The sequence below is a fragment of the Gnatocerus cornutus genome, chromosome 1 (genome assembly GCF_029298725.1).
Source record: "Gnatocerus cornutus isolate USDA-ARS CGAHR chromosome 1, icGnaCorn1.1, whole genome shotgun sequence".
In the NCBI taxonomy this organism is placed as follows: Eukaryota; Metazoa; Arthropoda; class Insecta; order Coleoptera; family Tenebrionidae; genus Gnatocerus; species Gnatocerus cornutus.
Window position 1 is genome coordinate 10,221,933 of NC_142233.1, and position 20,919 is coordinate 10,242,851.

General features: G+C 32.2%; 5 protein-coding genes across 5 annotated transcripts; 3 read left to right on the forward strand and 2 right to left on the reverse strand.

Moving 5' to 3' along the window:
- The first annotated feature begins 1,402 nt into the window (after nucleotides 1-1,402).
- On the forward strand, nucleotides 1,403-6,040 carry LOC148180284 (ATP-dependent RNA helicase DDX24). The gene is made up of 8 exons (XM_088035342.1): nucleotides 1,403-1,590; nucleotides 1,643-1,916; nucleotides 1,964-2,170; nucleotides 4,428-4,581; nucleotides 4,629-5,126; nucleotides 5,176-5,405; nucleotides 5,453-5,624; nucleotides 5,687-6,040. The coding sequence occupies exons 1-8, from the start codon at nucleotides 1,456-1,458 to the stop codon at nucleotides 5,952-5,954; spliced, it is 1,938 nt and encodes a 645-aa protein (XP_087891468.1). The 5' UTR covers nucleotides 1,403-1,455; the 3' UTR covers nucleotides 5,955-6,040.
- LOC148180285 (uncharacterized) lies at nucleotides 5,954-9,257 on the reverse strand. Its single transcript, XM_088033240.1, has 3 exons — nucleotides 8,984-9,257; nucleotides 8,465-8,934; nucleotides 5,954-8,409 (listed from the first exon to the last, which is right to left on the reverse strand). The coding sequence occupies exons 1-3, from the start codon at nucleotides 9,080-9,082 to the stop codon at nucleotides 6,081-6,083; spliced, it is 2,898 nt and encodes a 965-aa protein (XP_087889366.1). The 5' UTR covers nucleotides 9,083-9,257; the 3' UTR covers nucleotides 5,954-6,080.
- Nucleotides 9,258-9,470: 213 nt separating this feature from the next.
- mi (cyclin E-interacting protein minus) lies at nucleotides 9,471-16,161 on the forward strand. Its single transcript, XM_088034336.1, has 5 exons — nucleotides 9,471-9,961; nucleotides 13,935-14,448; nucleotides 14,497-14,781; nucleotides 14,838-15,058; nucleotides 15,108-16,161. Exons 1-5 carry the CDS (start codon nucleotides 9,634-9,636, stop codon nucleotides 15,812-15,814), a joined length of 2,055 nt encoding a protein of 684 aa, XP_087890462.1. The 5' UTR covers nucleotides 9,471-9,633; the 3' UTR covers nucleotides 15,815-16,161.
- A 49-nt stretch (nucleotides 16,162-16,210) lies between these two features.
- Nucleotides 16,211-17,309, forward strand: LOC148180287 (calcium and integrin-binding protein 1-like). Its single transcript, XM_088036521.1, has 5 exons — nucleotides 16,211-16,404; nucleotides 16,450-16,549; nucleotides 16,595-16,742; nucleotides 16,793-16,914; nucleotides 16,969-17,309. The coding sequence occupies exons 1-5, from the start codon at nucleotides 16,310-16,312 to the stop codon at nucleotides 17,077-17,079; spliced, it is 576 nt and encodes a 191-aa protein (XP_087892647.1). The 5' UTR covers nucleotides 16,211-16,309; the 3' UTR covers nucleotides 17,080-17,309.
- LOC148180288 (ciliary microtubule inner protein 2C) lies at nucleotides 17,130-20,872 on the reverse strand. Its single transcript, XM_088037642.1, has 4 exons — nucleotides 20,735-20,872; nucleotides 20,522-20,686; nucleotides 17,332-17,441; nucleotides 17,130-17,283 (listed from the first exon to the last, which is right to left on the reverse strand). Exons 1-4 carry the CDS (start codon nucleotides 20,870-20,872, stop codon nucleotides 17,130-17,132), a joined length of 567 nt encoding a protein of 188 aa, XP_087893768.1.
- Between the last annotated feature and the right edge of the window lie 47 nt (nucleotides 20,873-20,919).

Consider the following 20,919-nt stretch of genomic DNA (forward strand, 5'->3'; position numbering starts at 1 on the left):
AAAAACGAAGGGGTAAGAAAATGCAAAGAATACAAATGCCCAAAGAAAATCAAAGAAAAGTCTGAAAGAGAATCTAAGAAAAAATTTAAAGGGAATCAAGAGGATCTCAAAAAGAATTTAAAAAAATCAAAATGGGAATTTAGAATCAAAAGATTATATTTAGGTGATTTAAGGAAAATATGAAGAGAATCTAAGAAATATTAAAAAAGATTTGAGAATGAACTCAACGAAAATCTGAAGTCTCTAAAAGAATCTAAAGAGAAAATACCAAATTAAAAAAAAAAACTTCAAATAGCGTCTATCCAAACTAAGAGAAACATAGAAAATCCAAATAGAGTGCCAAACAAAATTTAACGAATCTTAGTAGAAAACTAAAGAGACGATCTAACAAAAATCCGAGGAAATAAAATGTAAACATAATTTAAAGAAAATCCACACCAAGAAGAATTGGATGGAATTTTTAAAGAGAATCTGTATGGATATTAGGAAGAATCTAGCTAAAGTTAATTAGAGGCTCTAAACTCGGTCTAAGATAAATCTAAAAAGAAATCATCGAGAATCTTAAAAACCCGTTGAGAGCATCAAGATAAAATTTGAGAAAAATCGAAATAGAAATTAAAGAATCAAAGAAATTCAATTAAAATCTAGAGAAAATTTAAATATCTAAAGTTAATCTATAACAAATTAGAGATTCTAATGGCAATCTAAGATAAATCTAAAAAGAAATTATCGAAATAAAAACCCAATGAGTATTTTAAGATAACATTTGAGAAAAATCCAAAGAGAATTTAAGGAATCCAAATAAAAAACATAAATAAAATGTTATATTACAATCTAAAAAATCCAGATATGTAGAATCTACAAAGTTTAATCAAATTGAAATTGTTGCAGGTAAAGAAAATGTAGAAAATTTTAGAAGAATATAAAGAGAATTTAAATATTTTTGGGTAAATCTAGAGAAGCTGAACTTTAAAGCAAGATTAAAAGCAAGATTTAAAAAACATAAAGTCTAAAACTCAAATAAAATTAAAGAACTCATGAATATAAAATGGATAAATAATTGAGAACAAAGCTCTAAGAAGATCAAAAAGAATCTAAAGAGAATTTAGAGATTAGATGAATTTATTAAATAAAATGGAAAGAGATGAATTTAAAGGAAATATAAAGGATCTGAAGAAAAAAATCGGTAAGAAATTGCAAAACTTCAGAGAGAAGAAAATAATAAATCCTCTGTTTCTTTTAAATTTATCAGTATCAGAAAAAAAGTAGGTTTACAATTTTATTATTAACGTATAAACAGGCTATTGATATAAAGAAAATTTATAGAAATAATTGTAAAATCTTTATTCAAATTTGGAGACGACGATTTGAAAATACCGCAATTTCTTTGTCATTTAACGCACGTGTCAAAAAATGTCAACTAAAAGAGGTTATGTTTAAGTGTCGCGTTTGAAAATGCTGCATAAAAATCAAGACAAAATGAAGTGGAAGCGTGTCCTAGTCGACAATCCTATTCTAAACTCTGAAGGTCTAATTGGCGTAGAAGAATGCGTAGATTATTCCTTTACGGATCTAGTAAAATCAGAACAAGTAATATTGGTACAAACTTCATAGGCCTATGCGTTAATTCGAAATTTTACAGAGTCCTAAACGAAAGAATAAGAGTAATACGGATAAAGCTCCAAAGAAGAAACGGAAAGAGTTACCCGAAGAGAAAGAAACTGTGCTGACACCCTCAAAAAGTGGCGCCAGTGTTAACACAGATTTTGTGATTTCTGAGACTGTGGAAAAGGGGGAAGATCATCATACATGGACTACTTTCGGATTGCCTGATTCTATTATAAAAGCGCTTATTGCGCAGGGTTTTAAACAACCTACTAGTATACAATCATTGACTTTACCAGCTGCAGTTTTAGGTTGTAATTTTTTTGCTGTTTAGAGAAAACTAGCTTTTTGTTTGTAGGTCGTAAAGACATAGTTGGGGCTGCCGAGACTGGAAGTGGAAAAACTCTAGCGTTTGGCCTACCAATTTTATCAGGCATTTTAAAAGAAAGGAGTGATGACTTGGAGGGTACATTAAAAAAGCGCTTGTATGCTTTAGTATTGACACCAACAAGAGAATTGGCTATGCAGGTCAAAAACCACATACAGGTAGCAGCAAAATTTACAGGTACTGTGATTAAAAGTTCAAAAATATTCAAAGGATAAATACAATTGTGACACAGATGTTCCAAGATTGCCAAAAAACAAAGAAAGATAAACTGTTTCAATAAACCGAAATTTACAATTAGAATTTCATTTTGTTGTGTCACAATCAGTTCAAAGAAACATTTATCAGAGAAAATGGGTTATTAATGTGTAATTCAACATGATTAGTTTATCCACAAATTTCTTAAATAAATCAGTTGAATGTTATCAACATTAAGCGCCATAATTTTTTAAACAAGACAAAAATTAACTTTTTTATAAGAGAAATTATTGTTCTTATTAATGAGTTCTATCTTGGTGTGTTTTTTGCGACAAATTTAAAGAGTATATTTTAAAATTTTCTAATTTCTTGTGTTTCTTATTTACGTTTTCTTTAGATTTTCTTTAGATTTTCTTTAGACTTTTCCTTGTCTATAATTTCTCTTTTTATATTTCTTAGATTTACTTTAAAATTTCTAGGTTTTTTTTTTAAGTAGTTTTAGATTCTCTCTAGTTTCTTTAGATTATAATTGTCTTATTTTGATTTTTCTTAAATTCTCGGTTTTATTTAAATTTTACTCTTACTTTACTTTATTTCTTGATTTTTCTAAATTGCCCATAAATTGCTATTGATTTTTATTCGATTTTCTTTAATTTTTTTTCAGATTTTTTGCTTTCTTTAAATATTCTTAAAATTATTCTTCATAATTTTTCGTGGATTCATTTTAGATTCTGATAAATTAGTGATTTTTACGTTTTATGTTCACGAATTCTCGAAGATTCTTCGATTTTCTTGAGTTTTTTTTATTTTATATGTTCTTTTGAGTTATTTTAGATTTGAGATTCTCTTGACTTCTTAAATTTGGATTTTTCGTACATTTTCAAAATTTTCTTTAGAGTCTTTGTATATACTTTAAATTTCCCTCATTTACTTAGATCTATTTAAGTCTTGTATTTTATTCAGAATTTTCTAGGTATATTCAGACTGCAAAATTATTATTATTATTGGTATATTATAAATTTTCATTAATCTCTTATTGGACTATTCAAAATTCTCTATTTAGACTTCTATTTAGATTGTACATGTTATATTCATGATTTCTCTAATAATAGTCGTCGATTTTATTTGATTTTTCGATTTAATGTTTTTAAAGTTTGCTTTTATGGAATTTTTTATACAGTCTTTAGATATTTCCCTAGAAATAATTATTTTTGTTTTTTTTTTGTTTCTCTTATTTCACTTAAGTCTGTCTCCACTTTTTTGGACTTTCTAGGTTCCCCATTTGGATTTTCTTTTTTTGAGCTCTCGATTCCCTTTAGATTTTTGTTAGATTGTCTAAATTTTATATATTTTTTTCAATTCTCTTTAACATTCTTTGGATCTTGTTTAGACTTTCTATAAATTTTATTTCGAGTTTTTGTATTGACTATAAGTCTAGTTTTACATATATTTTCCAAACTTTTCCAGATAATATATTTCTTCAAATCTCTAAATTCTCTCTAGGTTTTCCTGGGATTCTGCTTAGAGTTTGTATTGATTTTTTCTCGATTGTACAAACGTGTTGTTTAAATTTATTTTAGATCTTTTTGAATCTACATATTTTGATGTTTCCTTAGATTCTCTAAAACTCTTTGATACTTCGTGGTTTTTGTTTTTTGATTTTTCTTATATTCTACTTAGAGTTTAATCTTATTTGCTTATTTGCGTTTTGTTCATAGCTTCTAGATTTTCTTTGAATTTGCCCTCAAATAGTCTTTCAATTTTCTTTAGATTCTCTTCATATTCTCTTCTCTTCTTCTGTAGAAAATCTTTCGGTTCTATAAAAATTTCGTAGATTCTTTATAGATTTTTTTAGATTTTTTTGACTTTTTTAGATCCTCTTCAGATTTTTTCTTTTATTGTGAAAGTTCTCTGAAAATTTTTCTCTAATTCTTTATGTCTACGTATTTAGATTTTCTTTAGATCGTATTAGAGACCCCAAGTTTTCTATAATTATTATTCTCTAGATTCTCTTTTTTTCCAATTTCCAAATTTCTTCAATAGATTCTCTATAATTTTTGGGCTTTTTCACGTGCGTTCTTCTTTAAATCCGACTATGAGTCTGGTGTATAATGGGCTATGTTCTGAGAATCTAAACAAAATAATAAAGTGTGTGTAAAGTAGCTACTTTTTATTATTTCCTTTTATTTATATGTATTGTTTTCTATTTTTCAACTTATTTAATGTGAATTTCTTTAAGATATAACTGTTGCCGTCGTAATCGGCGGTATGGCCGCAGTCAAGCAAGAAAGAATCCTCAGCAAACGCCCAGAAATTGTAGTAGCAACCCCCGGTCGACTCTGGGAACTAATTCAAGAAGGCAACGAGCATTTATCTCAAGTAGACGATATCAGGTTTGTCAATACACTCCAACTTCTAATTGTATCTAATTCTCTCTTAGTTATTTAGCAATTGACGAAACCGACAGAATGTTAGAAGCTGGACATTATGAAGAACTTCACAGTCTGTTAGAACGCATCAATACTGATAAAACGAAATCTGCAAAACGCCAGAATTTCGTGTTTTCTGCTACGCTGACTTTAATCCACGATTTGCCGAAATATTTAATGAAGAAAACGAAGACATCGAAAATGACGCCACACCAAAAGTTGCAAAAAATCATCAACATTTTGGGAATTACAAATCCGAAGATTGTTGATATCACTCAAGGAGCCAATGTTCCGGAGACTTTAATAGAAAGCAGGATAAGCTGTGCTTTTGAAGAGAAGGATTATTATCTCTACTACTTTCTGCAGAAGCATCCAGGGCGAACATTAATCTTTTGCAATTCCGTTGGCTGCGTGAAAAGACTGTCGAATTTGCTTGGGATTTTGGAATGTAAGCCTTTACCACTTCACGCTTCAATGCAGCAGAGACAAAGATTAAAGAACTTAGAGCGGTAGGTTCCACCTCAAAAATGGTAACATTTTTATTAACAACAATTTCAGATTCCGAGACGACGATCATGCCATTTTAGTAGCAACTGATGTAGCCGCCAGAGGTTTAGACATCCCGAAAATTGAACACGTTCTGCATTACCAAACCCCCAGAACAAGTGAAAGTTATATTCATAGGTCGGGGCGAACAGCTCGAGCTTCTCAAAACGGTTTAACACTTCTTTTAATGGAACCATCAGAAATAAAGAACTATATCAAACTCTGCAAAACATTAAACAAAAGTGAGTTGATTGGTAAGGATTCCTATGAAGTTAAACTCGTTTTGTAGCTGAAGACTTACCGTCTTTTCCGATCCAAGAAGATTACTTGAAAGCGGTAAAACAAAGAGTTAACTTGGCTCGTGAAATCGACAAACTGAGTTTGGACGTCCGCAAAAGCAACGCGGAGGAAGGATGGTTGCAGAAAGCAGCGAGAGACATGGATATCATTGTCGACGATTTGTATCCTTTTGTTAGTTTCATTATCTTGTTAATGTTTTAAAACTTCCTTAACTTTGACGCAGCTCTAAAAAACACGATATTGAGGACATGCCGTCACAGAAGAAAGTCGTTGAAATTAAACGAAAACAATTGAGTAGTTTAATAGCAAAACCAATTTTCCCTAAAGGTTTCAGTGGGAAATATCCTTCGAATTTGGGAGACTTTTCACAGAGTGATAGTGGCTCTGCTGTTCAATTGCTAAAAAATAAGATAAACAACACGGGGAAAAAACGAAAAAATATTCCATTATTTAAACCCAAGAAGGCAGGAAGTGTGAAGAAAAGACAATAAACTGGAAAAGGGTTTTTAATTTTTACTTATACAAATTTTTTTTTTTTATAAATAGGAAACGAAAACATCTCGTGTAACATTACAAATCAACAGTAAAATAAAAATCTTAGAATATTTATTGTTAGATCAATCAATCATTTTCACAACTACCCGTCGTCGCTTCCTTGCAGAAGAAGTGTTGAGAACTGTCCGTTGATTTAAATCACTATTTTGTAAAGAATTGTTACATAAAACTGCAGGACTATGGGACGAGTTATCCTCCACTTTACTAGAATTGATGCTGCTTTGATCCATAGTGAGATTCAAGTCTTCTTTCAAAATTTGCAGATCTACAGTTTCCCGAAGAGGAGACGATGTGATGGCCGACGCGCTCAAATTCACGTCGAAATAATTTTCCCTTGGTGATCGCTCATCGTTGAAATGCAAAACTGGAATTTCTCCTTCATCTGTCAGATTAACTGTGCTTATGTTGTTTTTAAGCGGTGTAAACGATAACGCTTTGGGTTGAATTTCCTCGTCTTTGGATGTTTGATTTTCTAAATTTTCCGCAGACGACTCGGTGGACTTTTCCAATTTTTCTCTGCTACTGTTTCTCCTGACGGCGCTCCTGAGAACACGGTCTGAGAATTCAGAGACTTCCTCTTCGGGTTTTTCTTTTTTGGGACAGGGGGTGGTATTTTCTTTTGATTCCTTCTTCGCGCTCCCTTCTTTCAGTTTTGGTTTCTTAACATTTATTGATGGGGAGAAGATATTTTCCACTTGTACCCTTACCTCTTTTTCAAAATATGTTTTCAGGTTTTCTTTATTTGCCGTGTCTGGACAGTCAGTGACCGGTTTTTCTTCCGTACTTTTCGTAGCGATAACATTATTTTCTTGGACATCATTAATTTTCGGTGTTTCTTCCTTATTTTTCGAAGTGACTTTCTTTTTTTCTTGGACATCAGCAAGTTTCGGTTTGTCTTCCGTTTTCTTTTCTTCTTGAACGTCAAGAAGTTTCTGTCGATCTTTCATTTTCTTTCCTTGGACATCAGGAAGTTTCTGTTGGTTTTCTGTTTTCTTTTCTTCTTGGATATCAGGAAGTTTCGGTTTGTCTTCCGTTTTTTTTTCTTCTTGGACATCAGAAAGTTTTGGTTTGTCTTCCTTTTTCTTTTCTTCTTGGATAATAATAATTTTCGGTTTCTCTGCCTTACGTTTGGTGATCACTTCATTGTCTTTTTGGATCTTTTTACTTTTCGGTTTTTCTTCCTGATTTTTCGTAGTAATTTTCTTCTTTTCTTGGGCATCAGTCATTTTCGATTTTTCTCCCTTACTTTTCGTAGCGACTTTCTTTCCTTCTTGGACAACACTAAATTTCGGTTTGTCCTCGTTTATCTTTTCTTCTTGAACATCAGTAGTTTTCGGTTTTTCTTCTTTACATTTCATAGTCAATGAAATTACTTCCTGGACCGTGGAAGTTGTCGATTTTTCTTCTTTCGCTTTCGTTATGATTTCCTTTTCTTTTTTTCCGTTATCAATCTTCGGTAGTTCCTCTTCCCTTTTCGTTGTTTTCTGTTCTTCCGGGACAACAGTAATTTTCAGTTTTTCTTCCTTACTTTGCGTACCAATTTCATTTCCCTTTTGGACATTATTAATTCCGTCATCTGGGAGAATAGTCTTCTCATTATCCATGGCATTATCTGCTAGTTCATACACCGCATTCGTAACATGGGCGATAATCGATGCATTAAACATATTGTGTTCAAATTCTGTATGAAAGACTCCTAAGCGTTTTTGTAATTTTGTAGTAACGTCTTGGATTCTGGAGGTTTTAGATTTAGCGCGTTTAACTTTTTCTGGCTCTGGAGGTTTCTCAGCTTTAAGCTGCTTCTTCAGCATGCTCTCGTCGTTTTTGTCGTTATTGAGTTTCTCTGCTTCAAAAGTACTTCTACTAGTAGATGGAGGTTCATTGACGACCTTTTTTTGAGTGACAGCCACTGGTGGTTTAGACAAAGAATCCAATAAGGATTTGATCTTTACAAAATCGATGTTTTCACCAAATGTTTGTGTTTCTATTTTTAAAATTTCAGCACCATCAAGAACATCAGTGTTTACATTTTCACTCCTTTGATCCTTTGGTGTGTTGCTTTCATTTATTAGCTTCTTTTCAGTTTCTGGTGGTGGTGGGGGTGGTGTGGGTTCTTTCTTTGCTGGAACTTCTTTCCTATTTTTTGTATCCTTGACATTGCTTGGTGTCTTCTGTTTGTCCTCCTTTGTATGCTTGGTTTTTGATTCCTCTTCAGTTTTCGTTTTATCATCTTTTACACTGCTTTTTGGTTTCTCCGCATCTTTACTTACAGAACTAAAATATTTTTTACTTTCTTTCACAGTTGAGAGATTGAAAGTCTGTTTTTCGTCCAAATTTTTGATTTTACTGCTTTTCCCATCTCCAGTCGTTTTTGTTTTATGGGAGCTTTCCCTGAAATTAGTATAAATTCATTCGTTTTTGTGGCAATGTAACTTGATGTGAATACCTATGTTCATATTTCTTATCACTTCGAGAATGTTTATCAGAGTGACTCTTATATTCTTTCTTGTGATCATCCCTGCTTCTACTAAATGAATGCTTCTGTCTTTCATTGAACTTTGAAGGGCTCCTTCGTCTGTCTGTTGTGGGACTGTACTTACTTCTATGGCTATCAAACTCTCCCTTTACTCTCTTTGCAAGTGTGTCATTGTCCCCCAAACTTATACTATTTTCTCTGGGACGCTTAGCTGCGGAAGGAGCTACTTTACCAAAACGATAATCAAGCTGAGATCTTAATTCACTGATAATTCTGTCCTTTCTCTCAATTTCTGCTTTTGCAGTCTTGTACAATTCTGAGATATTTTTAGCCAAGTTGTCACGGGCTTGTTTAATCTCACTCAACTTGGCATTTAGCTTCTCGATGTTGTTTTCAAGAGATTCGCAGCGCTCTCCTAATAATCTCACCTGTTCTTCAAGCTAGAAAAGACTCGTGAAATTTATGATTACTATGACTTGAGATTGTTACTTTTTCAGCTTCCTCTTCTATAGTGTGTGTTTCGGGTAAATTGTCGTATATGTCGAATTCTTCTATTTCATCGCTCATTTCTGGAGTGGTAGCCCCCATTTTACAACCACAGAATGAGAATTTTCAACGAAACGTAACCTATATTATGTGACCCCGCCAGAACGAATGTCAAAATCTAACATCGAAGTTACCCGATCATCGAAAAAGTGACAGACAAATGAGGAGTATTTCCAAAAATCTAACATTAAATTTAAGTTTAAACTCATGTAATCATTTTAAAATAATTCAGAAATCGTTATAATAAAATTATTGAATTGATTGAATGAATTGTTGTTTTCGATGCAGCTGTGAACATCGAACACCAGATGCTTCATGTCACTTTTGACTTGTTCGTTGACAGATGGCGCGACAAAAATCAGTTGATGTTTTCGTATTTTAGTTTACGTGTAAGCTTTGTGTTCAATTTTAAAATATTAATTTATTAAAATCCATCACACCGTTTCAATTGTATTAAATTATTTTTTACTGAAATTTTAAGTTAGTATGTTGTAAATAGTGTTCGAATTTTGAAAAACGCCTCTTTGTGATCGCACCAACGAAACCAGTGTCTTGTATTGGCTCCAAAAAGTGAAAAAACTCAACGGATCTGAATGAATAATATGGAATACAGTTGTATTATGGACAACGACAGCGGATATGTTTCACATAATCAAGAATCCAACTTTGATTCTTCATCTGAAAATATGTGCCCATTGAGGTCGACTACCCATGACTTGTACTACAATGAAGATGCTCTGCTTGAACAACCATTGATAACTCAAATACATAATAATATGAATAACATAAAACATTGTGAATCTTTTGATTCGGTTATAAACAGCTCACAAGAAAGTGTAAAAACTGAGTTTAGTGGATTTGAAGATTCTGATTCTTCATTTGTAATTCCTCAGGTTCAGCCAATTGTCTATGATGGGAGTGGTAAGTGATTACAGTATTTATATTATGATTGTGGTGTTTATAAATTGAAAGTGTGTTATCGGATGTATTTACAACTTGTACAGAGATTATATCATATCTTCAGTTGGAGCTAAACTTGGGAGTGACTGCCAAACCTTTAATTTTGTATTTTAAGTTGATTTTAGTTTATTTTTGGTTTATTAGAATCAAAAATCGTTTGTTCTTTCTCTGCAATATGTAAAGTAAGCATTCATGGATATATAAGTATTATTTTATTATGTAACGACTCTTTAGAGCATAATCTATTTTAAAGACTTCGTTTCTAAAGACATTGAGGGATGTTCTTGCTAAATATGCATGACCAAAATCATTAAGATTCAACTTAAGGTTAGAGGCCAAATTACATTCTTGTTTTCTACCAGTAACTAAACAAATACATGTAAATTCACGTGGCCTTTAATTCCTACAACTTTTAGAAAGTAGAAATTACAGAAAGGAATCGTACATTTCTATATAATGCAAGTAGACTTATGTTCAAAAATCATATTAGGAGGATTTTCATTCTTAAACGATTTTTAGTAACTTTCATTCGGACAGCAAAAATCGTGCTGGAATGAGAAGTCACTAAAAATCGTTTAAGAATAGTTATTTAAGATTCAAGTTTAAAAAGTCATGAGTTGATAGTTTAAAACACAAATTTACGAGTGTTTTAAAAACTACGAATGCCATAAACAGACTTTTCAAACGTGTATCTTACAATGTTTTATCTGCGATCGGTTTACTAATCGGCTAGTTTGTGCACGATCGTAAACAAAGACTCATTCTAGCACGATTTTTGATATCAGAATGATAAGTCTCTAACGCGTTGGAGAATGAATCTTGTGTGCCAACTTGATGTTAGCTTAACTTTTGAAGAAAAGTTCGAATTAATAGGAAATAGTATCTAAAATTCGTTGCAGAGGCCAATTCCAACAAAAGTTAAATTTGGACCGCTTTGAACAATACAAAATCTAGCCGTATCACGACCGTATCATGTTCACACTTTCTTGTATTTTTCTGCTGATTCGGAACTCCACTCTTCAGGATCAAATTCTTTTAACGGTTTCTTTTAGTTTGTTGTAAAGCGCTTACTGCTACTGCTACTGCTCTAGCTTCTTATTCCATGAGACAATCGAAGAGTCGTTTGCCGCCTAGAACAAAATGCAGATCGGTACGTTTATTTTGAGCTAATATATGAAAATCGCTTTCCACTTTTTTATTATAAATAACTTATGCATTGACTGATAAAAAGTGGGACAAGTCTTGGAAGGCATTTTTGTTATTGTAATGAGGGTCAAAAATTAACCTATTGAACTACTAATTGCACGTTTTCATAATACATATTACATAATATGTACCTACTATGCGTACTACATATCTAATAATATTAATCTTATTAATGATGATGCATTCAAAAATAAAAGAAAAATTCTTCCAGTTTGGTGTGTGACGATCGTTGAAAAGTCAAACATGTTGATCAATATTTTGTCTTTGTAAAACAACCTGCAACTAAAGTTTCTAAAATGTCGCAACGGTACATTTTCAACGTTCTTCATCATAAACCATAAATAAATAAACTCCATTATTATACAGTATGTCCCCGGATTGAGTTTACAAGAAGGAAAAAAAGTTTATTTTCCATTTTACAAAAAAATGACAAAGGAATAACATTTTTTGCTTATTTCAAAACAGATAAATCTGCAATTAAAATTTCAAAATTATTAGTTTGTACTCTTAAAATTAATTTTTTCATTATTTTTTTATTTATTTATTTTTTATTTTTATTAAATTTTGTAATCGTATTTAAATAATAGCAGGCTGTGGATTCACAATATCAAATAATGCGTTAAAGATTAAAGAAAAATTTACCCAATAATGTGTAAGTAATAAAAAATTGGAAAAAAATGCAATTGCATCCTTAATAATAATTGAGAAAATTCGAAAGAGTCTTAAAGAATTACGAGTTAGAATTGAACTATGAGCTAAAACAGGTAATGGGTCAATCAAATAGTGGAAATTGGTTTAACAAATTTCATTCCTTTGACATTTTTTGCAAAATTAAAAATAAAAAAGTTCTTCGTTATTTTTTGTTTTTTTTCGATTTTAAGAACACAGCTTCATAATATTAAAGTTTTAATTAAAGATTTATTTATTTTAAATTAAGCAAAAAATATTATTCCTTTGTCATTTTTTTGTAAAATAAAAAATAACGTTTTTTTTCCTCTTGTGAACTCAATCCGGGGACATACTGTATGTATAGATGTCCCAAAATTAACTGATTAATGTAATGGGAGCGTTCTTATAGACATTAGTTTTATTGGGTTAACTTCAAATTTTTCTTCAAAATTACTTGACCAAAAGTGTAGAATATTTAAAAAAAAATCCGAGATTTTTTCTATTCATTTGTTTCTAAATAAGAGATATTTACGCATAAAGTTCATTAAATTTCCATTTGCAGTTGGCGTTGAGAAAAAAATCTTGTCATTGCAACAGTTTTGACGTTTGAAATTGGATTAGAAATTATAACAACAAATAATACACTCGCGATTAACAGTAACTGGTACTTTTTTTTTATTGTAAAACGGGCTAAAAACTAATCTATTGATTAACAAATAATTCAAAATTAAAAGAAAATCAAGAGCTAAACTATGTCATTGCCACTATCTCGAAGATATACTATAATTTCAGCTTTCAGAAGAAATCATTATCAATATTATATTTATTTGATTGCAAATGTCTTGCTACTGTAATTACCAGTATGCTTACTTCGTTAATGATAATCCAGATTTACACAAAAATGGCGTTTAAGACTTGTACCAATTACTTTTGACCGCTACTGTAATGTCCACAAAAATACCTTTGGTATAAATTCTACCTAAAAATGTTTGTTTTTTCACACGTTTTTGTTTATTTGAAAAGTTATTTTTATGGTTTTTAGAATTACTAACAGTTTTAGTTTATTAATTAATAATTACTTTTAGGCCCGGTTTACAGTTCGTAGGAAAATAGGAATAGTTACAGTCGCGAGCAAAGAATATGCCTGTCAAAGTCATTGTTTTGACATGTTTGTTGCATTGGATTTCTCGTTTGATTGAGCTTTCGAAGGCAATAAAACCCACACATTTTTTTTATTTGTATTTTTTTAACCCGCAGCTGTAATTTTCTTAACAATGAGCATACAACACGTTGTGTAAACACTAAATGAAATTAAGACAAAATAGTCATTGTCATTAGGTCAATACGACTTATGGACCAAGCTCATTATTATCAGATAAATTCTTATGTTTATTCAAAAGCTACCAAAATAAATGAACATTTCTGAAAAATGTTCAAAATTTTATTGAAAATTAGATACGGGGTCATGACTTTCATCGACTTTCATTGGAGCTTACGTCAAATGAAATGTCATTCCAAGTGTCATTTTTAATTGTTTTATCGTTGTTATCAAATTATGAAACAAAGTCATGGCCTGCCTATTTTTTTATGATCACACGGTGCTTACTTGTGGTTTACGGTTTAATAAGAAATATTTTTAAAGTTTTGAACGACCAAACTGCGAAAATAATATTTACGCCTTTGTTATACATAGAAATATTTTGAAAATAACTATTGGTAGAAATCAAAAAACATTTTTAATGAATTAATGAAAATGCATTAAATATGCATGTGCTGAAATTTTTAAGTTCCATTAGCTCTTATTGTTGGACATTTTTGAATATATTGTATTTTTCGTCTAATAGGTGATTATAATGGTAGATCTCCATAGCACCTGATAAGAATGAAATCAAACGAATTAGTCTCGCAAACGAGGTTCTTATGGTGGTCGTTAACTATTCGAAAATGGCATCTTTATTAGTTCCTCAAGAATAGTAAAAGAAACTCAGTTACATCCTGAACACCAAACCGTTCACTTCTCTGTGTAATCTCAACACTAAAATAGTTTTTTGTTCTGCAGCCCCGGAAGAAATCAAAATCGTTTCACACAAAGTCCTCGCCAACGTAACGAACACGTACGATCAGAATACAAACCAACCTGTGATCAAGAACGCATCTAATAATAAAGAAAACATTCCTCCTATAGAAACCCCGAAGAAACGCTACCGCAATTTATTATCTTCGGAAATTAGCCCAGATCTATTCGGCGAAGAAGAAGAAGAAAATTCGTCACTTGTCCTCAAACAGAAATCACCGATGAAGAAGGAAACTCCGAAGAACCATTGCATCAAAGACACGAAATTGCTGCGAAATGTTCAGTCTTCAATGAGCGGAGTTCATCCTCCGCCTAGTGTGACAATTATTCAAATGAACGTCTCAGAAATGCTCGAAAAGATCAACGACAACAAGAATTTATTTTGGAATGTGTCAAGTACAGCAACGCAAGTTCCGAAATCGTTACTCATTAACGATACAGTCGAGTGTCTGAACAGGAAATGGCCCGAAATTTTGAAGGGACGATACCACGGATTGCAGTAAGTTAAAAGCACGTTTTTTGTACATCGTTATCTGTTGTCTTACAGTTATAACCGAAGCAAAACTTCAGAGGATTTCGAGCATTTATGCTTGAAATACGCGGAACGTTACGTGGGGGCCGAAACTCAATCCTCGTGTCGAGTTTTCGAATCCAACCCACCCAGCTCTCAAAAGCGAAAAATGATCAAATCTCGCTGGACCGTCAAATCTCCCGGAAGAAGACTCAGTCATCTTGCGAGGCGAAGAATCACGTTCTCGAGCGCGAATTTACAAGCTAGCAGCAGTTCGGCCATTCTAGGCTCCCGGGCCAGACAAATTCTCGTGGATGCGAGGTAAATCATTACTTTATTTCGATAGAATTGTACATAAAAGTGTGGATACGTTGCAGGAAATTGAATTCGTTGAAAACCAGCCCGAAGAAGAGCCCGAGGAAGACACCATCGAAAAGCCCGTTCAAGATCCGCAAGAACACGCCAAGTAGCTCAGCTAAGAAGAAGTTGGCGATGAGGTTCCGCGAAATGTCCGGGGAGCTCGAGAACCTCGCTCCTAGTACTTCTTCGGATCATTCCATTTTGACGTTTGAGCGGAGTCTCTTCAGCGGCGACAAAGGTATTTGGGTTTAAAGCGTCGTAATTTGATATCTAATTGGTTTTTGTAGGGAGATCGATCGAGAAAAAGTCCACGAAACGAGCTCTGTTTCTCTCACCTCTGAAAAACTCCCCCAAGAAATCATCCCCGATGAAAACCTTAGACAAGAAGCGCAAACGCACGGACTCCGACAACACCAACCCTGCGAAATTCGCCCGGAGTTTTTCGTTCGACTCCCGAACTTCCAAATCCGAGTCAAGCGTTTTATTTAACCGTACTTTGAGTGAATCGTTTGCGGCAAAAACCGAGGAGCTCTCAGATCAGCACAAAAAGAAACTTCAATGGGCTGTTTACGAGTCGCTCCGTTTGCAAAATATCACTCCCACGCATCCCCAGTATAAAGTTTTCGCTTCCGTTTTGGCTCGAGTTACTCGAAAATTCCTGCCAAACCATCGATTTGAAGGAAGGACCACTGAAAAGATGTTTAGAATTGCGCGGCAGCATTCGTACGCTGTGGTCAAAGGGAAGACTGTCGATGAGATCGTTAATGAGTTTGTCAGGAACCGGATGAAGAGTCAAAAACCGCAGGGCTATGTAGGTCTTGAAGAGTTCAAAAGGAATGTAAATGCAATGGATAAAGAAAATGTGCCGGCGAAGTCTAATGTGCAGAGTCTGGAAAAGGCCAGGGAAACTTCGGGAACCAAGCCGAGGTTTTTTAGTCAAAATAGGATAGATCAGATTAAAAAAGTGATTTCTTTTGAAGAAAAAGAGACGTAGGTTTTAATTAATTAGGTAATGTGTTTTACTCACTTCAGTGCAATAATCGTATGCACCTTCAATGGGAAGTAATCTCAAGTGTGATTTAATAAATAAGACAAGACAATGTGTGTAATCTCAAGTGGGGCTACAACCTACTTTAACGCGGTCAAGAGTAGTTTTTTGCTCTCATTCAAAAACTTTGGAATTTGTTAGTTATCCGCATCACATTTGAATATTTCCCAGAAACTTGTAAAAATGTTGATCTTGAAGAGTGCGACTGTTGTGAATATTAATTTTTACAGTTGAACTTGCACTGTAATAAGTTTCTTGTTTTATTGTATTTTTTCAATAAAGATAAAACGAGATTAGTGTTTAGATCCTTGAGAAATACCTTTTCTGATTAATTTCTTGATATTCACAATGGTATAAAACAGGTGAAATTATTGTTTATCCTCTTATCTTATCTGATAGTCTACAAAGCCGGAGCGCGTTAGTCAGAGTTTTTTGATTAAAATGGGTTCATCCAGCAGCAGTTTGTCTTTTCTAACTGAAGATATTTTAGATGAGTATTCCATGCTGACTTACCTGAGCAAGACGGAGATTTTAAAGTAAGTTTTCTTATGGAGTCTTTCAGGACTTTAATGTTATCGCAGCTTGTACAAGACGTTTAACAATTTGGGGCCAGAGCATTTACAAAATTTCAACTACCGATATTCTATGGAGCAGGTAGAAGAGGCCTTTCCGCAATTAAAGGTAAATTTTTGCTTTTATTGTTGTGAAATAATTGCATATTTTTAGTTTAATCCATTCAGAGATAGGATATACAAAGTGTTTTCTTCCGAAAAAGATTACAAATTATCGTTTGAGGATATTCTAGACCTGTGCTCTGTAATGTCACAAAAATGCCCCGATAAAGTGAAAGCTGCCTGGGCGTTTCGAATTTTTGGTGAGTGTCACTGGAAGTTTGCCAAATTAGATTTTTTTACCTGAAAATAGATTTCGATGAGGACGGCGCCGTGGGCGAACGGGATCTAATGACGGTCATCGACAAGTTGACTGATTTCCAAAGCAGTGGTAATCGAATTGAATTCAACGATCAGAAACACATAATTCAAGTCGTAAGTTCTCATCTTTATTAAATTATTTATTAAGTCATTTACAATCCCTTTCAGTTACTTAAAGAAATGGATCTTGAATCAAACGGCACAATCGGTCAATCAGAATTCGAACACGCGGTGGGAAAAATGTCGGACTTTCCACAAACATTCCGTTTTAGCTTCTAGTTTTCTTTGTTGTTTTATCTTAATTATGTTTCGCAATAATTACTTTAAGTTCATCTTTTGTATCTGATATCGCTTATAGGGTCGTAACGACCAGTTAATGCTCGCTCTGGTAACAACGGGCTTTTGTAACTGCGCTCCAGAGTTAAAGGAAGGACTTGTGGACTCTTGTACTTAACATAGGTCTGAGGAGCTTTCAAGTATTTTCTAGAAAAATATAAACTGTAAAAGTATATCAACTTGTGTTTTTCTTACGTTGTTGGGTCCGGTGCGCATTGGTAAGTGTAATCAGAAGACTTGAAATAGTCGAGAGGATGTAGTCGTCCCATTTGGTCTTTGTACTGGTCACGGTGGAGTTGACAGGCCTAAGAGGACAAATGCTTGCATAGTTTAGATTTTAACGAAAAAAATTAAAAAAAAACGCTTCAGTTGTTCACAAAAACTTAATAATCAGTTAACCTTTTGGTTGGTATTTTATTTCAACTAATTTGTGGAAAACCGCATGGCCTAGAACTGATTTTTTTAACGTTTGACATAAGCAATAATTGTAACAAAAACCACAAAGCAATCTTTATCTTTTAAGATGAGTATCAATAAAAGATTTGAAAAATGTAAATTCCAACCTAATTAACGCCAAAAAAACAATCACTTTGAAAACAAAAAAAAAAGACTTTCAACCTTCGGCTGGAAAGAAACTGATAAATGATAAAGGAAAAGTAAGATAATTATATGCTGAGAGAGTCAAGGATGAGTTTTTAAATAACTTTTGTTATCTTCAGAAAATAGTCCAGAACCTACAAAATGATAACTAATGGGAGCAATGAACTAGGAATACTATTAATACAAAATCAGTAGTTTAGTTTGAATAAAAGCAGTTTTTTTTTGCTTTATTACTTTATTACAAATACAGTAGAACCTCGATTATTCTAGTGCGAATTATTCATGCAAGGCACAACTAGACACAAATTAAAGACCTACTACTTAAAAATTACTTACAATTTGGAATTTCACGAGTAACTGATGGGATAATTTAGTGACATTTAAGTCTGCAGAGAAAAAACAAATTGAAAAGTTTAAAATTTTGTTTTTAAGATGATTAAAAAACATACTTTTTCAATAAAAATAATGAGAAAAATAATCAAATAGGAAAGAAAATTTTGATACAAACAAGGAACAAATGAAAGTACATAAGATGTAACAAATTTTTACTATAAATTTCTTGTTCTAAAATTGTCTTATTTGGCACAATTAATAAGCGTGTTGAAAGTAAAAATCAGAAACTTTCATAGTTTTTGCGTCAAAACAACGAAAATTACAGAATTGTAGAGAAATCGTACAATTTTAGGTCATTTTAAAAACTAAAATTTCTAAAATTTGTTTTTCCCGCTCTAAAATTGTTTTACTGAATACTGAATACAGCAGTCAAAAAACAAACCGAAATTAAAATTAAATTCTCTAGTTCAAATTTCATTGTCTTTGCGTTAAAATGATGAGATTTACACAAGTTAATAGAAGAAATGGTCTTTTTGTTCTAAAATTCTCTAATTTGGAACAGTTATAATAAGTGGATCAAAAGTAATAATGCAATTTACTTCTATATATGTGATAAAGTTGATTTATTATTTAAATTTCTTTTAAAATTGTAAAAAAATCTAAAAAAAAGTTTTTATATGTATATTTTAACTAAAAAATGTTCTAAACAAACTTCTTGTATTTTTCCTAACCATTCGATTATTCGTGCAAACTCCAGTCCCGAGGAGCACAAATAATCGAGGATCGAGGATTACGAATTAAATTTTGTGGTTTTTAAGTTTTTAAGTGTTGAGATTTTCAGGGACCAATGTTTCAAATTTTTAAATAAATTAATTAATTTTCACAGATTTTCAAGTCTAATCTTCTCTTTCACAATCCTTGGGTTCTTAGATCTTCAGTTACTCTCAAATTCACATTTTTTTAGATTGCAAGACTTCGAAATTTCCTATTTTTGAATTTTTAGTTTTCAGCTTATTTAATTTGAGATCCTTTTTTATGGAAGACTCGAATGAAGTTCCTAATTCTTTGACTGTTTGTAGTTCATGAATGGATTGTCTGCTTTTAATATTGTTACATCATTCATTCATTCATTCAATCATTTATTTACTAATTTTTTAGTTTCCCGGTTTTGTTGATTGTCGCTAATTAAAATGCTACATATAAATTTTTAAATACTTTTTGTAGAGTAGAAATTTAAAATTTTTAATTTTCTTAAAATTTCTGTTTTTCAGATTGTTAGGTCATCAAGCAATCAAGCTTTGATTGATGGCCACATTCTTAAAATCAAAACCAGAAATTTTGGTTTTAATGTTTTTATTTTATTAAAAACCCAAAAAAAAATTAAGTAACTAAAAATGCAGAAAAATGACTTTGCAATGAGAAAATACTACCTAGAAATAACACAAGAGTCGGAAACTCGGAGCTCAGTGAAGAATATGAGCAGATTAAAACTTTAGAACATAAAAGTCTGAGCACTTTATGAATATAATGTAATGAATGTAATGAAATTTCTGAATCGAAAAATCGAGTCCCAGTATAAAAGTTTGGAGATTTTTGGTCGATTTTCAATAAAAGACAATCAAACATTGTTTGATAGTCTCGGTCTTTAGCACAGGTAATAATAATTTTAAACTCCAAATTTTAGTGACACAAGCTCCCTGCTTGACCTTTGTGCTCTTTTATTTTATTTTTGTATCATTTTAAACCTGGTAGAATTTAAAACACTTTGAGGCGCGGTCAAATAATATAAAAATTTCCAAAATTTGTATCTATGCACAGTAATTTTAAGTGATAAATATGTTAAAAATTTTGCGTATCCACATAGGGTTAAAACTTAAAACTTTTTTGATTTATGTATTTTTAAAACAAATGTTTCTATAATTCAAGTCTCTTAGTCAATAATTTTGAAATTTTGCAAACTTAATAACAACAATTTTGTTTTTTAATGTTTAAAATATTCTTAGGTGGTTGATTAGAACGTGAATGACTTGAACATGACTAGAACACGAATGCAATATAACGTTTTATCCGCCATAATTACAAGCTCAAATTTAATTTTGATTTTCCAGGCATTAAATTAAATTTAGCACCTGTAGTTTCTATCAAAACATCTTGTGCATTCTTTCTGTGGTTATTTATCATTTCAAACACGTTTTCATTGAAAGAAAAATTTTTGGTTGACCCTTAAGAAGAAAATTTCTAAAATTTGACCTTTTCAATTATAATTCCTGATTTAAGGATTTAAACGTAATTAAAACCTGCTGAAATTTGATAAGTTTAGAATCTGCATTAACAAAATCCAAATTCAGATCTAAATGCGCTTTCTGATCAGAATCGAAAGACGCATTTCTTCATCCGTTATTGACTATTGATAAGTTTCCCTTATTAGTCATTCAGTAAACTTATCACTTACCATATAAAAATCATCAATCGTTTTTTGTCTTCCCGGATCCAACATGCTGAATTTCGACTGGGGCATCCTTATAAACTTTTCCAAATTATTAGCTTTGTTTAATAAAGCGATATCAGCTGAAGGGCTGTACTCAATATTAATATCGCCCCAGGAGTATGGAAGAGTCTAGAAAACAAGTCAAAATCGCAAATAACTAAAGTGAAAGTGCCTTACATGCATTCTTGACAAATGCACATTTCTGTAATTCTGAAAATATTCAGTAGTTGTCGTTTTCCAAGAAGTATTAGTTGGGGGAGGTTTAACCCCCATAAATCCCGGGGTTATCGAAGGAGCGTAATGAGTGGGTTGCATTTTGAACTGAATTTTTAGAGATTTAAGCACTGACAATTTTGAAGTTC

What these genes read in the sequence shown, in the direction of transcription:
- LOC148180284 (XM_088035342.1), top strand. Translation starts at nt 1,456, where the DNA reads ATGCTGCATAAAAATCAAGACAAAATGAAGTGGAAGCGTGTCCTAGTC. An exon ending in ATCTAGTAAAATCAGAACAA is followed by an intron (nt 1,591 to 1,642) that starts GTAATATTGGTA and finishes GAAATTTTACAG; the next exon opens with AGTCCTAAACGAAAGAATAA. An exon ending in TTTACCAGCTGCAGTTTTAG is followed by an intron (nt 1,917 to 1,963) that starts GTTGTAATTTTT and finishes TTTTGTTTGTAG; the next exon opens with GTCGTAAAGACATAGTTGGG.
- LOC148180285 (XM_088033240.1), bottom strand. Translation starts at nt 9,082, where the DNA reads ATGGGGGCTACCACTCCAGAAATGAGCGATGAAATAGAAGAATTCGAC. An exon ending in TAGAAGAGGAAGCTGAAAAA is followed by an intron (nt 8,935 to 8,983) that starts GTAACAATCTCA and finishes AGTCTTTTCTAG; the next exon opens with CTTGAAGAACAGGTGAGATT. An exon ending in GATAAGAAATATGAACATAG is followed by an intron (nt 8,410 to 8,464) that starts GTATTCACATCA and finishes TACTAATTTCAG; the next exon opens with GGAAAGCTCCCATAAAACAA.
- LOC148180287 (XM_088036521.1), top strand. Translation starts at nt 16,310, where the DNA reads ATGGGTTCATCCAGCAGCAGTTTGTCTTTTCTAACTGAAGATATTTTA. An exon ending in CTGGGCGTTTCGAATTTTTG is followed by an intron (nt 16,743 to 16,792) that starts GTGAGTGTCACT and finishes ACCTGAAAATAG; the next exon opens with ATTTCGATGAGGACGGCGCC. An exon ending in AGAAACACATAATTCAAGTC is followed by an intron (nt 16,915 to 16,968) that starts GTAAGTTCTCAT and finishes AATCCCTTTCAG; the next exon opens with TTACTTAAAGAAATGGATCT.
- LOC148180288 (XM_088037642.1), bottom strand. Translation starts at nt 20,872, where the DNA reads ATGCAACCCACTCATTACGCTCCTTCGATAACCCCGGGATTTATGGGG. An exon ending in TGCATTTGTCAAGAATGCAT is followed by an intron (nt 20,687 to 20,734) that starts GTAAGGCACTTT and finishes CTTGTTTTCTAG; the next exon opens with ACTCTTCCATACTCCTGGGG. An exon ending in TGCGCACCGGACCCAACAAC is followed by an intron (nt 17,284 to 17,331) that starts GTAAGAAAAACA and finishes ATATTTTTCTAG; the next exon opens with AAAATACTTGAAAGCTCCTC.
- mi (XM_088034336.1), top strand. Translation starts at nt 9,634, where the DNA reads ATGAATAATATGGAATACAGTTGTATTATGGACAACGACAGCGGATAT. An exon ending in AATTGTCTATGATGGGAGTG is followed by an intron (nt 9,962 to 13,934) that starts GTAAGTGATTAC and finishes TTTGTTCTGCAG; the next exon opens with CCCCGGAAGAAATCAAAATC. An exon ending in GGACGATACCACGGATTGCA is followed by an intron (nt 14,449 to 14,496) that starts GTAAGTTAAAAG and finishes GTTGTCTTACAG; the next exon opens with TTATAACCGAAGCAAAACTT.